Consider the following 18,722-nt stretch of genomic DNA (forward strand, 5'->3'; position numbering starts at 1 on the left):
TCATACTGCTTCCCCACTGCCACTATCATACTGCTTCCCCACTGCCATTATCGTACTGCTTCCCCACTTCCACTATCGTACTACATCCCCACTGCCACTATCGTACTGCTTCCCCACTGCCACTATCGTACTACGTCCCCACTGCCACTATCGTACTGCTTCCCACTGCCACTATCGTACTGCTTCCCCACTGCCACTATCGTACTACGTCCCTACTGCCACTATCGTACTGCTTCCCCACTGCCACTATCGTACTGCTTCCCCACTGCCACTACCGTACTACGTCCCTACTGCCACTATCGTACTGCTTCCCCACTGCCACTATCGTACTGCTTCCCACTGCCACTATCGTACTGCTTCCCCGCTGCCACTATCGTACTGCTTCCCCACTGCCACTATCGTACTGCTACCCCACTGCCACTATCGTACTGCTTCCCCACTGCCACTATCGTACTGCTTCCCCACTGCCACTATCATACTGCTTCCACTGTCACTATCGTACTGCTTCCCCACTGCCACTATCGTACTGCTTCCCCACTGCCACTATCATACTGCTTCCCCGCTGCCACTATCGTACTGCTTCCCCACTGCCACTATCGTACTGCTACCCCACTGCCACTATCGTACTGCTTCCCACTGCCACTATCGTACTGCTTCCCACTGCCACTATTGTACTGCCTATCTACTGCCACTATCGTACTGCTTCCCCACTGCCACTATCGTACTGCTTCCCCACTGCCACTCTCGTACTGCTTCCCCGCTGCCACTATCGTACTGCTTCCCCACTGCCACTATCGTACTGCTTCCCCACTGCCACTATCGTACTGCTTCCCCACTGCCACTATCGTACTGCTTCCCCGCTGCCACTATCGTACTGCTTCCCCACTGCCACTATCCTACTGCTTCCCCGCTGCCACTATCGTACTGCTTCCCCACTGCCACTATCCTACTGCTTCCCCGCTGCCACTATCGTACTGCTTCCCCACTGCCACTATCGTACTGCTTCCCCACTGCCACTATCGTACTGCTTCCCACTGCCACTATCGTACTGCTTCCCCACTGCCACTATCGTACTGCTTCCCCACTGCCACTATCGTACTGCTTCCCCACTGCCACTATTGTACTGCTTCCCACTGCCACTATCGTACTGCTTCCCCACTGCCACTATCGTACTGCTTCCCCACTGCCACTATTGTACTGCTTCCCACTGCCACTATCGTACTGCTTCCCCACAGCCACTATCGTACTGCTTCCCCACTGCCACTATCGTACTGCTTCCCCACTGCCACTATCGTACTGCTTCCCCACTGCCACTATCGTACTGCTTCCCCACTGCCACTATCGTACTGCTTTCCCACTGCCACTATCTTACTGCTTCCCCACTGCCACTATTGTACTGCCTATCTACTGCCACTATCGTACTGCTTCCCCACTGCCACTATCGTACTGCCTATCCACTGCCACTATCGTACATCTTCCCCACTGCCACTATCGTACTGCTTCCCCACTGCCACTATCGTACTGCTTCCCCACTGCCACTATCGTACTGCTTCCCACTGCGACTATCGTAATGCTTCTCCACTGCCACTATCGTACTGCTTCCCCACTGCCACTATCGTACTGCTTCCCCACTGCCACTATCGTACTGCTTCCCCACTGCCACTATCGTACTGCTTCCCACTGCCACTATCGTACTGCCTATCTACTGCCACTATCGTACTGCTTCCCCACTGCCACTATCGTACTGCTTTCCACTGCCACTATCGTACTGCTTCCCCACTGCCACTATCGTACTGCTTCCCCACTGCCACTATCGTACTGCTTCCCACTGCCACTATCTTACTGCTTCCCCACTGCCACTATTGTACTGCTTCCCTACTGCCACTATCGTACTGCTTCCCCACTGCCACTACCGTACTGCTTCCCCACTGCCACTATCGTACTGCCTATCTACTGCCACTATCGTACTGCTTCCCACTGCCACTATCGTACTGCCTATCTACTGCCACTATCTTACTGCTTCCCCACTGCCACTATCATACTGCTTCCCCACTGCCACTATCGTACTGCCTATCTACTGCCACTATCTTACTGCTTCCCACTGCCACTATCGTACTGCTTCCCACTGCCACTATCGTACTGCCTACCCACTGCCACTATCGTACTGCTTCCCACTGCCACAATCGTACTGCTTCCCCACTGCCACTATCGTACTGCCTACCCACTGCCACTATCGTACTGCTTCCCCGCTGCCACTATCGTACTGCTTCCCACTGCCACTATCGTACTGCTTCCCCACTGCCACTATCGTACTGCTTCCCTACTGCCACTATCGTACTGCTTCCCACTGCCACTATTGTACTGCTTCCCCACTGCCACTATCGTACTGCCTACCCACTGCCACTATCGTACTGCTTCCCACTGCCACTATCGTACTGCTTCCCACTGCCACTATCGTACTGCTTCCCCACTGCCATTATCGTACTGCTTCCCCACTGCCACTACCGTACTACGTCCCCACTGCCACTATCGTGCTGCTTCCCCACTGCCATTATCGTACTGCTTCCCCACTGCCACTACCGTACTACGTCCCTACTGCCACTATCGTACTGCTTCCCACTGCCACTATCGTACTGCTTCCCCACTGCCACTATCGTACTGCCTACCCACTGCCACTATCGTACTGCCTATCCACTGCCACTATCGTACTGCCTATCCACTGCCACTATCATACTGCTTCCCACTGCCACTATCGTACTGCTTCCCCACTGCCACTATCGTACTGCTTCCCCACTGCCACTACCGTACTGCTTCCCCACTGCCACTATCATACTGCTTCCCACTGCCACTACCGTACTGCCTATCCACTGCCACTATCGTACTGCGTCCCCACTGCCACTATCGTACTGCTTCCCCACTGCCACTATCGTACTGCTTCCCACTGCCACTATCGTACTGCTTCCCACTGCCACTATCGTACTGCTTCCCCGCTGCCACTATCGTACTGCTTCCCCACTGCCACTATCGTACTGCTTCCCCACTGCCACTATCGTACTGCTTCCCCACTGCCACTATCGTACTGCTTCCCCACTGCCACTATCGTACTGCTTCCCACTGCCACTATCGTACTGCCTATCTACTGCCACTATCATACTGCTTCCCCGCTGTCACTATCGTACTGCTTCCCCACTGCCACTATCATACTGCTTCCCCGCTGTCACTATCGTACTGCTTCCCACTGCCACTATCGTACTGCTTACCCACTGCCACTATCGTACTGCTTCCCCACTGCCACTATCGTACTGCTTCCCCACTGCCACTATCGTACTGCTTCCCCACTGCCACTATCGTACTGCTACCCCACTGCCACTATCGTACTGCTTCCCACTGCCACTATCGTACTGCTTCCCACTGCTACTATCGTACTGCTTCCCCACTGCCATTATCGTACTGCTTCCCCACTGCCACTATCGTACTGCTTCCCCACTGCCACTATCGTACTGCTTCCCTACTGCCACTATCGTACTGCTTCCCCACTGCCACTATCGTACTGCTTCCCTACTGCCACTATCGTACTGCTTCCCACTGCCACTATCGTACTGCTTCCCCACTGCCATTATCGTACTGCTTCCCCACTGCCACTATCGTACTGCTTCCCACTGCCACTATCATACTGCTTCCCCACTGCCACTATCGTACTGCTTCCCCACTGCCATTATCGTACTGCTTCCCCACTGCCACTATCGTACTGCTTCCCACTGCCACTATCGTACTGCTTCCCACTGCCACTATCGTACTGCTTCCCACTGCCACTATCGTACTGCTTCCCCACTGCCACTATCGTACTGCTTCCCACTGCCACTATCGTACTGCTTCCCCACTGCCACTATCGTACTTCTTCCCTACTGCCACTATCGTACTGCTTCCCCACTGCCACTATCGTACTGCTTTCCACTGCCACTATCGTACTGCTTCCCCACTGCCACTATCGTACTGCTTCCCACTGCCACTATCGTACTGCTTCCCCACTGCCATTATCGTACTGCTTCCCACTGCCACTATCGTACTGCTTCCCCACTGCCACTATCGTACTGCTTCCCACTGCCACTATCGTACTGCTTCCCCACTGCCATTATCGTACTGCTTCCCCACTGCCACTATCTTACTGCTTCCCACTGCCACTATCATACTGCTTCCCCACTGCCACTATCATACTGCTTCCCCACTGCCATTATCGTACTGCTTCCCCACTGCCACTATCGTACTACGTCCCCACTGCCACTATCGTACTGCTTCCCCACTGCCACTATCGTACTACGTCCCCACTGCCACTATCGTACTGCTTCCCCACTGCCACTATCGTACTGCTTCCCACTGCCACTATCGTACTGCTTCCCCACTGCCACTATCATACTGCTTCCCCACTGCCACTACCGTACTACGTCCCTACTGCCACTATCGTACTGCTTCCCACTGCCACTATCGTACTGCTTCCCACTGCCACTATCGTACTGCTTTCCACTGCCACTATCGTACTGCTTCCCACTGCCACTATCGTACTGCTTCCCCACTGCCATTATCGTACTGCTTCCCACTGCCACTATCGTACTGCTTCCCCACTGCCACTATCGTACTGCTTCCCACTGCCACTATCGTACTGCTTCCCCACTGCCATTATCGTACTGCTTCCCCACTGCCACTATCTTACTGCTTCCCACTGCCACTATCATACTGCTTCCCCACTGCCACTATCATACTGCTTCCCCACTGCCATTATCGTACTGCTTCCCCACTTCCACTATCGTACTACGTCCCCACTGCCACTATCGTACTGCTTCCCCACTGCCACTATCGTACTACGTCCCCACTGCCACTATCGTACTGCTTCCCACTGCCACTATCGTACTGCTTCCCCACTGCCACTATCGTACTACGTCCCTACTGCCACTATCGTACTGCTTCCCCACTGCCACTATCGTACTGCTTCCCCACTGCCACTACCGTACTACGTCCCTACTGCCACTATCGTACTGCTTCCCCACTGCCACTATCGTACTGCTTCCCACTGCCACTATCGTACTGCTTCCCCGCTGCCACTATCGTACTGCTTCCCCACTGCCACTATCGTACTGCTACCCCACTGCCACTATCGTACTGCTTCCCCACTGCCACTATCGTACTGCTTCCCCACTGCCACTATCATACTGCTTCCACTGTCACTATCGTACTGCTTCCCCACTGCCACTATCGTACTGCTTCCCCACTGCCACTATCATACTGCTTCCCCGCTGCCACTATCGTACTGCTTCCCCACTGCCACTATCGTACTGCTACCCCACTGCCACTATCGTACTGCTTCCCACTGCCACTATCGTACTGCTTCCCACTGCCACTATCGTACTGCCTATCTACTGCCACTATCGTACTGCTTCCAACTGCCACTATCGTACTGCTTCCCACTGCCACTATCGTACTGCCTATCTACTGCCACTATCGTACTGCTTCCCCACTGCCACTATCGTACTGCTTCCCCGCTGCCACTATCGTACTGCTTCCCCACTGCCACTATCGTACTGCTTCCCCACTGCCACTATCGTACTGCTTCCCCACTGCCACTATCGTACTGCTTCCCCGCTGCCACTATCGTACTGCTTCCCCACTGCCACTATCCTACTGCTTCCCCGCTGCCACTATCGTACTGCTTCCCCACTGCCACTATCCTACTGCTTCCCCGCTGCCACTATCGTACTGCTTCCCCACTGCCACTATCGTACTGCTTCCCCACTGCCACTATCGTACTGCTTCCCACTGCCACTATCGTACTGCTTCCCCACTGCCACTATCGTACTGCTTCCCCACTGCCACTATCGTACTGCTTCCCCACTGCCACTATTGTACTGCTTCCCACTGCCACTATCGTACTGCTTCCCCACTGCCACTATCGTACTGCTTCCCCACTGCCACTATTGTACTGCTTCCCACTGCCACTATCGTACTGCTTCCCCACTGCCACTATCGTACTGCTTCCCCACTGCCACTATCGTACTGCTTCCCCACTGCCACTATCATACTGCTTCCCCACTGCCACTATCATACTGCTTCCCACTGCCACTATCGTACTGCTTCCCACTGCCACTATCGTACTGCTTCCCACTGCCACTATCGTACTGCTTCCCCACTGCCACTATCGTACTGCTTCCCCACTGCCACTATCGTACTGCTTTTTTACACTTAGAAACAGACTGCGCTTGGTGTACAGATGTAAATAGTATGTTTCTGTGCACTATAAACCCTAGATAGATGTAATAGTTTTAGAATTAAGGGCCTCATGCAGTAAGCGCCGATAAGGCTTTTATCGGCATTTTCCCGCCAAAATTGGATTTGAGATTCAGTAAGCGCCGATAAGTGCTCAAAATTGGCAGTTTTTCTTGCCGAAATTTTTTATCAGCATGCGGCTGCCGATAACCCACTTATCGGCACTTTTCGGTGCTTACTGCATAGAGCTCTAAGTGGCTATGTATTATTCTCGTATGGCTATTATAAATAATATTACACAAATAATTTACATTTATTAACACGTAATAAATACACATACTATCATTTAAATTGTATCAATCAAATATTCGACATGAGGCGATGCGCCCAAAATAATTTCACACAACAGATAATGTGTCATATTCATTTTTCAGACATACAGTAAGACGCTCGTTTCTTTAAATGTTTGTGTTACTTTCCAGCACTGACATTTTGTCACACAGGAACTTTACAATAAAATCTTATTATATGACTCTTCTAAAATGAGCTCAGAAGACCTTTGCCCGTGTGTTTAAAAACGTGGAATTACTGAACGTAACTTTTTTTAAGACAATAATAAGTTAATTAATGGAAAATAAATGAGTTATATTTAGCCGTTCCTAATACACACACGAGACAGCTGGGCGACTTCCAGGGATAACATTGGAAATGCCTCAAAGGGCAAACGGCAACATGACAATTGTACGTTAAACCAGCATCGTATAAAACAATATGGGTTAGGTTACCAGTGTCCATGTATAGGAAGCCTTCTGATATTTAGGGAATGGCGTCTATGAAATCCCAACAATGCATTTATGTTTGGGTTTATATAATAGGGGGTTCAGTCTTTCCCTTCATTCTTATGCACTACTGATGTGTGTGTGTGTGTGTGTGTGTGTGTGTGTGTGTGTGTGTGTGTGTGTGTGTGTGTGTGTGTGTGTGTGTGTGTGTGTGTGTGTGTGTGTGTGTGTGTATACATGGGGGTCTGTTTATCAGGGCAATTTTGGAGTATTTTCAATCTGCACCTATGTATCAAAGCATTTTGCCCCAATTTTTCCCTGTCTGTCCTAGCTTGCACCTTGGGGAGAGTCAGTAGGAGGAGTTGGGGGAGTTACATGGTGCACAGATTATAATGAGATGTATCACATTCTGCGTCTCTGTCCCAGCATGCACCTTGGGGAGAGTCAGTAGGAGGAGTTGGGGGGGAGTTACATGGTGCACAGATTATAATGAGATGTATCACATTCTGCGTCTCTGCCCCAGCTTGCACCTTGGGGAGAGTCAGTAGGAGGAGTTGGGGGGGAGTTACATGGTGCACAGATTATAATGAGATGTATCACATTCTGCGTCTCTGCCCCAGCTTGCACCTTGGGGAGAGTCAGTAGGAGGAGTTGGGGGGAGTTACATGGTGCACAGATTATAATGAGATGTATCACATTCTGCGTCTCTGCCCCAGCTTGCACCTTGGGGAGAGTCAGTAGGAGGAGTTGGGGGGGAGTTACATGACGCACAGATTATAATGAGATGTATCACATTCTGCGTCTCTGCCCCAGCTTGCACCTTGGGGAGAGTCAGTAGGAGGAGTTGGGGGGAGTTACATGGTGCACAGATTATAATGAGATGTATCACATTCTGCGTCTCTGCCCCAGTTTGCACCTCGGGGAGAGTCAGTAGGAGGAGTTGGGGGAGTTACATGGTGCACAGATTATAATGAGATGTATCACATTCTGCGTCTCTGTCCCAGCTTGCACCTTGGGGAGAGTCAGTAGGGGGAGTTGGGGGGAGTTACATGGTGCACAGATTATAATGAGATGTATCACATGCTGCGTTTCTGTCCCAGCATGCACCTTGGGGAGAGTCAGTAGGAGGAGTTGGGGAGGAGTTTTTCTTCGTATTTTCCCCCACAAATCACCTGAAGTGGTGAAAGTGTAACATAGTGCCTCGGCTGTAAGAAGCTGTACTTACATACTGTATACCGCAGGTCTGCTCCGAGAAACGGAGCCGTGCGTCTCAGCACCCTTTCCCCTTTCCCCTTTCCCCTTTCCCCTTTCCTCTATGTTGATACACAGACCCCATGGACATTTGATTTATTTTCTTTTGAGACTTGGGAAGATAATAATTCTATATATAAAGTGTTGAATTGCTAGTAGATAAAGCAGAACCTCCCCAATGTCTTCTTCAGACTGGCTGCCTTCTAAAGTTTTCACCAAAACGTCCCGGGGTTTTACTTAAACGTTACCTACCTAAGGCCGCGAACGTGTCCCGCAGATCCTCCTTGTCAATGAATCCATCTCGGTTCTGATCCATTATGGTAAATGCCTGCACGCAGTAGAATACTTTATTAATGTAACACAATTACTTGCTAACTATTTAAGTTTTATATAAGGTACAGTCTTCTACAATGTGGCCCTGATGCCTAGCTCAGCCACACAAGCCCTATGTCATGTCAGAAAAGTCCTTATGGGTACAGCATTTGTAGGGTTGTCTGGAATTGAACCGGACTGTCCTCTATATGGACACTGTTCAGTAAAAAATGAGAGGTAATACTGGACCTGTTACCTGTATGTGTATGTTGGTATTACCTCTCTGGGAGTGTATGTGTATACCTGTATTACCTCTCTGGGCGTGTATGTGTATGCCAGTATTACCTATCTGGGCGTGTATGTGTATACCGGTATTACCTCTCTGGGGGTGTATGTGTATACCGGTATTACCTCTCTGGGTGTGTATGTGTATACCGGTATTACCTCTCTGGGCGTGTATGTGTATACCTGTATTACCTCTCTGGGCGTGTATGTGTATACCGGTATTACCTCTCTGGGCGTATATGTGTATACCGGTATTACCTCTCTGTGCGTGTATATGTATACCGGTATTACCTCTCTGGGCGTGTATGTGTATGTTGGTATTACCTCTCTGGGCGTGTATGTGTATACCGGTATTACCTCTCTGTGCGTGTATGTGTATGTTGGTATTACCTCTCTGGGCGTGTATGTGTATACCGGTATTACCTCTCTGTGCGTGTATATGTAATACCGGTATTACCTCTCTGGGTGTGTATGTGTATACCGGTATTACCTCTCTGGGCGTGTATGTGTATACCGGTATTACCTCTCTGGGCGTGTATGTGTATACCGGTATTACCTCTCTGGGCGTGTATGTGTATACCGGTATTACCTCTCTGGGCGTGTATGTGTATACCGGTATTACATCTCTGGGCGTGTACGTGTATACCGGTATTACCTCTCTGGGCGTGTACGTGTATACCAGTATTACCTCTCTGGGCGTGTACGTTTATACCGGTATTACCTCTCTGGGCGTGTATGTGTATACCGGTATTACCTCTCTGGGCGTGTATGTGTATACCGGTATTACCTCTCTGGGCGTGTATGTGTATACCGGTATTACCTCTCTGGGCGTGTACGTGTATACCGGTATTACCTCTCTGGGCGTGTATGTGTATACCGGTATTACCTCTCTGGGCGTGTATGCCGGTATTACCTCTCTGGGCGTGTATACCGGTATTACCTCTCTGGGCGTGTATGTGTATACCGGTATTACCTCTCTGTGTGTGTATGTGTATACCGGTATTACCTCTCTGGGCGTGTTTGTGTATACCGGTATTACCTCTCTGGGCGTGTATGTGTATACCGGTATTACCTCTCTGGGCGTGTATACCGGTATTACCTCTCTGGGTGTGTACGTGTATACCGGTATTACCTCTCTGGGCGTATATGTGTATACCGGTATTACCTCTCTGGGCGTGTATGTGTATACCGGTATTACCTCTCTGGGCGTGTATGTGTATACCGGTATTACCTCTCTGTGCGTGTATATGTATACCGGTATTACCTCTCTGGGCGTGTATGTGTATGTTGGTATTACCTCTCTGGGCGTGTATGTGTATACCGGTATTACCTCTCTGGGCGTGTATGTGTATACCGGTATTACCTCTCTGTGCGTGTACGTATATACCGGTATTACCTCTCTGTGCGTGTATGTATATACCTGTATTACCTCTCTGGACGTGTATGTATATACCGGTATTACCTCTCTGGACGTGTATGTGTATACCGGTATTACCTCTCTGGGTGTGTACGTGTATACCGGTATTACCTCTCTGAGCGTGTACGTGTATACTGGTATTACCTCTCTGGGCGTGTATGTGTATACCGGTATTACCTCTCTGGGCGTGTATGTGTATACCGGTATTACCTCTCTGAGCGTGTACGTGTATACCGGTATTACCTCTCTGGGCGTGTATGTGTATACCGGTATTACCTCTCTGGGCGTGTATGTGTATACCGGTATTACCTCTCTGGGCGTGTATGTGTATACCGGTATTACCTCTCTGGGCGTGTATGTGTTTACCGGTATTACCTCTCTGGGCGTGTATGTGTATACCGGTATTACCTCTCTGGGCGTGTATGTGTATACCGGTATTACCTCTCTGTGCGTGTATATGTATACCGGTATTACCTCTCTGTGTGTGTATGTGTATACCGGTATTACCTCTCTGGGCGTGTATGTGTATTCCGGTATTACATCTCTGGGCGTGTATGTGTATACCGGTATTACCTCTCTGGGCGTGTATGTGTATACCGGTATTACCTCTCTGGGCGTGTACGTGTATACCGGTATTACCTCTCTGGGCGTATATGTGTATACCGGTATTACCTCTCTGGGCGTGTATGTGTATACCGGTATTATCTCTCTGGGCGTGTATGTGTATACCGGTATTACCTCTCTGGGCGTGTATGTGTATACCGGTATTACCTCTCTGGGCGTGTATGTGTATACCGGTATTACCTCTCTGGGCGTGTATGTGTATAACGGTATTACCTCTCTGGGCGTGTATGTGTATACCGGTATTACCTCTCTGGGCGTGTATGTGTATACCGGTATTACCTCTCTGGGCGTGTATGTGTATACCGGTATTACCTCTCTGTGCGTGTATGTGTATACCGGTATTACCTCTCTGGGCGTGTATGTGTATACCGGTATTACCTCTCTGTGCGTGTATGTGTATACCGGTATTACCTCTCTGTGTGTGTATGTGTATACCGGTATTACCTCTCTGGGCGTGTATGTGTATTCCGGTATTACATCTCTGGGCGTGTACGTGTATACCGGTATTACCTCTCTGGGCGTGTATGTGTATACCGGTATTACCTCTCTGTGCGTGTATGTGTATACCGGTATTACCTCTCTGTGTGTGTATGTGTATACCGGTATTACCTCTCTGGGCGTGTATGTGTATTCCGGTATTACATCTCTGGGCGTGTACGTGTATACCGGTATTACCTCTCTGGGCGTGTATGTGTATACCGGTATTACCTCTCTGGGCGTGTACGTGTATACCGGTATTACCTCTCTGGGCGTATATGTGTATACCGGTATTACCTCTCTGGGCGTGTATGTGTATACCGGTATTATCTCTCTGGGCGTGTATGTGTATACCGGTATTACCTCTCTGGGCGTGTATGTGTATACCGGTATTACCTCTCTGGGCGTGTATGTGTATACCGGTATTACCTCTCTGGGCGTGTATGTGTATACCGGTATTACCTCTCTGGGCGTGTATGTGTATACCGGTATTACCTCTCTGGGCGTGTATGTGTATACCGGTATTACCTCTCTGGGCGTGTTTGTGTATACCGGTATTACCTCTCTGTGCGTCTATGTGTATACCTGTATTACCTCTCTGGGCGTGTATGTGTATACCGGTATTACCTCTCTGGGCATGTACGTGTATACCGGTATTACCTCTCTGGGCGTGTATGTGTATACCGGTATTACCTCTCTGGGCGTGTATGTGTATACCGGTATTACCTCTCTGGGCGTGTATGTGTATACCGGTATTACCTCTCTGGGCGTGTATGTGTATACCGGTATTACCTCTCTGGGCGTGTGTGTATACTGGTATTACCTCTCTGGGCGTGTATGTGTATACCGGTATTACCTTTCTGGGCGTGTATGTGTATACCGGTATTACCTCTCTGGGCGTGTATGTGTATACCGGTATTACCTCTCTGGGCGTGTATGTGTATACCGGTATTACCTCTCTGGGCGTGTATGTGTATACCGGTATTACCTCTCTGGGTGTGTATGTGTATACCGGTATTACCTCTCTGGGCGTGTATGTGTATACCGGTATTACCTCTCTGGGCGTGTATGTGTATACCGGTATTACCTCTCTGGGCGTGTATGTGTATAACGGTATTACCTCACTGGGCGTGTATGTGTATACCGGTATTACCTCTCTGGGTGTGTATGTGTATACCGGTATTACCTCTCTGGGCGTGTATGTGTATACCGGTATTACCTCTCTGGGCGTGTATGTGTATACCGGTATTATCTCTCTGGGCGTGTATGTGTATACCGGTATTACCTCTCTGGATATAGTGAGCTGACCGGCTTGGGGGGCCGCGGGATTTCCCCGAGCAGGGAGAGAGCAGGGCTGCTCCTAGCGGGCTTGGCAGCTTCCTCCATCCTGATTGGCTGCTGCTGGGTAATGCAGCCAATAAGGAGGAGGTGTCAGGACATGGAAGTGGGGCCAAGGAGAGGAGGAAACAGCATGGAGCGGTGAGAGGTGTGTGTGTCTCGAGCGTGTCGCACCTTTCACCATTGTGTCCAGTATTTTCGGAGAAGCCACCTGGCAACCCTATTTTTCTCTGGGAATTAACACTAACCCTCATGAGGCCTAGTACCAGCGCCATATAATATTCTGTGTTCAGAAATAAAAGGACCTTTTCCCCTCATATCCTGCAGAAAACCATAAAAGGTTCATGAGAATTTGAGCAATTATAGGTCTGTCACAGTAGATTACATTTAAGAATTATTTGATAGTCTAATAACTATTCTATGGGATTGGTGACAGCGTAATGACCTCATCAATTGCATAGTTACAAGATAAGCACGTTACAAAGTGCAAGAATTATGGTTCAAAACACTGACATAAAATGTGTCCTGATAAAGGATGGGTGCTAGGAGAACTGACACAACGAATTCGTATAACACTATTGTTCAGGAGTGAGAAGCCAGCATGGGGGTATAGCTGTCAAGAGCTTCCAAACTCCTGCCCCACAATGCATTGTTGCTGTGGATGCAAAGCATTGTGGGGAGCGCCTTAGGAAGCTCCTGCTGTAACTGACAGATATGACGATGACAATGAGCCGGGCAAGTAGACTTGCTTATAATCAGAATTTACTGTGCCAAAACTCCAATATTCCGACGGTGTGACCCAGCCTTTATCAGGGCGAGGTGCCTCAGCAAGTCCATATGCCCATCTCATTCTCATCCTCACTGCTGATCTTTTGGGACCTGAATGCCCCCGTGGATTGGAGCACTGGCAGATAAGATTATTTTGCAGTGCCCGCATTATCTCCTGGTGTCTGTAACTGACAGCTATACCAGGGGTGCGCAAATGTTTTAAGTCGCACCCCCCCCTTGCCTCTTACCTGCTCTAGAATCTCATCTCTGCGGCGTCATGTGATGTCGCAACGTCGCGTTGTCATAGCAACATGGCGTTGCAGCGTCATGTGACGTCTCATTGTCATTTAAGTAAACAGGAGATGCCGGAGAGAAGGTAAGAGGCAATCAATCAATTTCAATGTTGTGGAGAAGAACGCAGTGCCTCTGTTAGAAAATGTTGCGCCCCCCAGTTTGCGCACCCACACTAAGGAAGCGATATCCTTTGGGGAAGATTGAGGCGGTGCACTGCGTTCCAAGGGAAAAACATGGACGACGGAAGCTGGATCGCAAAAAAAGGTTACTTTATTGGAAGAGCTGCAACATGCAGACAAACAGGAAACTTGAGAAGAACCTCTGACGCCTTGGGATATATATATATGGGGGGAGGGGAAGGGGCGCAGCCATGACGTCACACGGCTGGTCTGCCCTCATTGGCTGAACCGCCGCCGAGATGTGGACAATGCTCGGCCGCCGCGCCAAGAGACCAAAATCTTGTCTTTTGGCCAAGGCGGTCGTGCATCGCGCTTTGTGCACGCGCACACGCTGACTGGGGCCTGCCCCATAGAGGACTGTGCCTTGTGTTTGGCGTGCACACCGCAGCAGCCACTGCGGACCTAGTCTGAAGGGTCTCTGAATGGGGGGGGGAGTGTTTGTCAATCAAGTGTTTCCTTTCCCCTTATCACCCCCCCCCCCCCCCCCCCCCCCCCCCCCGTCCTTATCAGAGAACCAATAAAGATAAGGGGAGGGGGGACGCTGGCTGTACAAGCACTCGCTGCTCACACAGTGATATCACACAGTGACATCACACACACAGAAGGGAATCAAACCACTCAAGTCTCGCCTTAAAAAATACTTAGAGGTGTCAGGTTTGGGTAAAAAAGGCATCAATCCCCCATGTGAGGCCCCTTAATGTCACTGAAATTGGTCCTAGGAGGAATGGCCCCTTTATATGTAACCAACACCATACAAGCACATCATTCTGCGCACTGTGTGACACTATATGTCACTGTATTTTACCTCCTTAAATTCCTGGATCTGCGTTTGCTCGAACATGGAGAACACGTTGGAGTTCGCTCCCTCCGATCCCTTCTTCGCTTTTTTGGGTGACTTGGGGGAAAAAAAATGAAGTTGTTATAATAAAGTAAAAAAAATATACATCGTAAACCAAACTTCAACTGCTTCAAATACTTACGGAGAGGGCGAGAAAAATATGGTAATGTTGTCTTAGCGGCATTTATCTGTTACAAATGTAACCACAATCATGATCTTATCTTCAGTATAACGGTGAGCGGGAAGATTGCACCAACGTGTGTAGTAATGGCAGCACGTTTCACATGACGACATCTTAAAAGTGAGATTTATTCGGAATATATTGCAGTGAGCTTAAACCCCAGCCACTTAGGCAAAACATACGGGATTTGCAATAGTGAAAGCGCTCAGGCATTTAACGCCATGCCCACCATTTGTTATGAGGAGTTGCACAGTTTAAGACGTAGCTGTACAACGGGAGACAGTACACTGTCACAGACATGTCGCATTGGCTTAGAAATGACGACAATACACAGATATGAGGTTGCGAGAGGCCTGCCCAGCCGTTATCTCTTCCGCGTTATATAAAGCAGCTGCGTCAGGGCTGATTTTTATCAATGGGCTTTGTTGTTTATTCTTAACTCTTGCAGTGCCAGATGGGCGTGCTGCACTTTACTCAGTGCTGTACTGGGATATTGGAGCCTTAAGTATAGACTCATTTCTAAAGCGTGTCATGTTTCAAAGTGAAATCCCTAACAGATCCATCACATTGCAGCTTTCTACAACGATACTGAGTATCTTGACAGGAATAAGTATAGAACTCCCCAATGACACAATAACAAAACGGGGTGCTGCTCATTCCGTGACAAACACACCCAATACATGAAAGAAAAGCTGCGACACCTGGATTTCTCCATTCCTGCTTCAATAAACACGTAGAGAAGTCATTGAAATCTTTACAGATTTATTTTGAAGAGAAAAAAACCACGTGGACAGGCCACGTTTCGGGCAACGAGCTCAGTATAGCCAAAAACGTGGCATGTCCAGATGCTTTCTAAAAATAAATGTGTAAATATTGAATCTCTAGTTTCATCTCTATCTCTATTCATCTTCAAGGGGGGGCCCCATATCCCCTTGGAGACCAAAATACACCCAAAGTGGCTTCAATGTTGCCACAGTGTTGACCTTGCGTGGTACCAAGTCTCCAATGCATGATACAAAACATTAGGAAAGTGTTTTCACGCTGGATGCATTGGTGTGTGGAAGGAACTCATGGCCACTTACGAGCTTCATCCCAAAATCTCTGTTAACTCCGGCTCACAATGTGACGTTACCTAAAACAGTAATGGACATTATTTTCCCTGAGCTGAAACGTCTGAAATACATCTCATTAGCACGGGCTTAGCTTCACGTTATTGTAACGCACCACTGCGCTATCTTCCAATAACGTCACGTTATTTATCTCTCAACCATCCTGACCCCCAAATGTATATATTATTTCAGGGGGCGGATGGGAGTGACGTCACCTTTAGTTAAGATCTAACATAACGTTAAGTCCCAGCGTTAACGCTAACAGCCTTTTAGTGGATATGCGCTGTTCGGGTACACACCCCTTGTGCATCTAATTATCACTAACGAGCGTTACAGTTAGCGCAGCGCTCTGCCGCCAGAGAGCACATGGAAGAGCAGGTAACTACAGAGCTATAATGTAAAAAAGAAAAAATAGCCGTGACCCTCTTTTTTTATGTTAAATGGATTTTTTTGACGATAAATAACAGTAGAAATAACAGTAGAAATATTAGTCCATGTTGCATTGTAATATGGAAAATAGCTGAAGCGCTCAAATGCAGGTATATCTCAAAATGATAATAAGCCAGACCACTGTACCAGGGTACTAACAATTGATATAGTACCTATTGTGTCATATAATGGGTACTATCCTCCTGAAGACAGGTGGTGTGTGGTGCAACCCACTCACCATCAGTCTCATTGGCAGGTTCCCCTGAAAAATATACAAGTACTCACATCCTGGTAGGGCAGGCAGGCAGGCTGTGCAGCTACTCAATGCAATACAGGGAAAAAGGAGACCAAAAAGCGCACCAGCACAAACGGAGCAGGTAGAACCCAGGACAAAATTGATTAAAAGGGCACTTTAATGTGACAAAAGACCCATCCAACGCGTTTTGAAAAAGAACGCTGTGACGTTCGAAACGCGTTGGATGGGTCTTTTGTCACATTAAAGTGCCCTTTTAATAATTTTTGTCCTGGGTTCTTCCTGCTCCATTTGTGCTGGTGCGCTTTTTGGTCTCCTTTTTCCCATGTTGCATTGTAGAAAGATGCTCTGGGACCAGATCACGTAGACCAAACCACAACAGAACAATGTAACCGTGTGAAAGTGATCAGTGGTTGAGGTGTGATGATATGACGAGGTACAAAGTAACAAGTCAAAGTACAAAGTACAACATATTTTCACCCTGAAATACCTCTACGTTTAAAATTAAAATCCCATTTTCTTTTTAAATGGGGATTTATTTTAAAAAGCCTCCCCCGTCCTATTTTCACAGCATAAATATTGCTTAAACATTTCTAAACTACAAAGGGCCGTGTCTCCAGGTTTAATACGTTAGACACTTTTTTTTAAGCCACTTTGACTTCCGGAAGTGGCTCAATATTCTCTGTATCAGGAGATTTCTACCACTACGTAGAACTTTATTCACAATAAAACTTCTCATCTTTTATGTACAATGAGGACCCTCGGGAGTTATTACAGTCTCTCTGTGGCAGAGTAAAGACGATTTATCCCAGACAAACCATTCTATTCCAAGCTATCTTAGCTGGGATAAATCCAAGGCTTTTCTGAACCAGTTTTGCCGCTGGGACACTGGCAACCGGTCCCTATGGTTAGAGAAAAGTGAACCGATTGCTTCGTTGGCATCAACCACCGGCTCTTACAGTACTCACCATTGCTGCGTTCACTTGCGATGTTACTGCGAGAGGAATTCCAAGCACAGATCCCCAGGACGCTCCTCCGTCAGACAATAAATACCCCCCCCAATCTAGTATATAAATAAACTCATGACCACTTTTGGCATTGGGAGGTAAGTTATCCCCAACCTCTAACAATCCCTTTCTCTTGTCTCCAGTCTTGACACATTGTTGCAGAGTCTGATGACATGTGAGACAAAGAAGATGATGGAAATGGAAACCCAACGCTGCCCCCATCCCATATGGGATCTTATTTAAAGTAACAGGCATTAAAAATACTACTGCAGACAGGAGGCTGAGGGTACAAAGGTTGAAAACCATTGTTTGCAGTTTGAACAGTTTCTTGTTGTAAATTTGGGTTTAAAGCAGCAATTCCGTCCCAAAAGCCTATATAGGTTTACAGTAACTCATATAATGTTAGTATCTGGCCCCCTGAGAATGTCCTTCTCTATTTTTAGTGTTAAAAATCATGATTTTCCTCATCTCTAGTATCGGAGGCTCTCATGGCAGCCTTTAGACTGTACTGGGCTGTGGGAAGACCTCCATTTTAACCTCCCGGGTCCTTAATATTGTAAATACAGATATCTCCTGAATTAAACATCAGATTAAAAAAAATAACAGCAGCTTTGTCTTGTCTGATTTACCCCCTCTCCCAAAATGTGTCAGAAGGCTCCATTTAACTTATTAACCATTTGCGTGCCGGATAGAGGGCTGCACTCAACCATGTAATCGCTTGGTGTAGCGATGATGTGGTCGCGGGCAGGCCCCCCAGGACAGGAACGGAATGGACGATACTCCAATGGAGCGGTGACCACGACCTCCCCAGAAAGCCAGCCTTTCTAGGACCAATATTATTATCTTTTACTTGAATTCTGCGGCACGGTGCAATGTGGGAGGGAGGAGAGAAATACTAACAAAAGAGGACACAAATTGAGACAGCA

General features: G+C 48.4%; 1 protein-coding gene across 1 annotated transcript in view; it reads right to left on the reverse strand.

Annotated features, from left to right (window-relative positions):
• The window catches only part of MYL2 (myosin light chain 2), a 33,183-nt gene extending 15,301 nt beyond the window's left edge, over window positions 1-17,882 (reverse strand). The window contains exons 1-3 of the mRNA XM_075568152.1: window positions 17,758-17,882; window positions 14,785-14,874; window positions 8,538-8,613 (exon numbers count right to left, since the gene is read on the reverse strand). Of these exons, the coding sequence (XP_075424267.1) occupies window positions 8,538-8,613; window positions 14,785-14,874; window positions 17,758-17,760 (169 nt within the window). The 5' untranslated portion in view covers window positions 17,761-17,882. The remainder of the gene's footprint in view (window positions 1-8,537; window positions 8,614-14,784; window positions 14,875-17,757) is intronic.
• Between the last annotated feature and the right edge of the window lie 840 nt (window positions 17,883-18,722).

Source organism: Ascaphus truei, chromosome 13, assembly GCF_040206685.1.
Source record: "Ascaphus truei isolate aAscTru1 chromosome 13, aAscTru1.hap1, whole genome shotgun sequence".
Classification (NCBI taxonomy): Eukaryota; Metazoa; Chordata; class Amphibia; order Anura; family Ascaphidae; genus Ascaphus; species Ascaphus truei.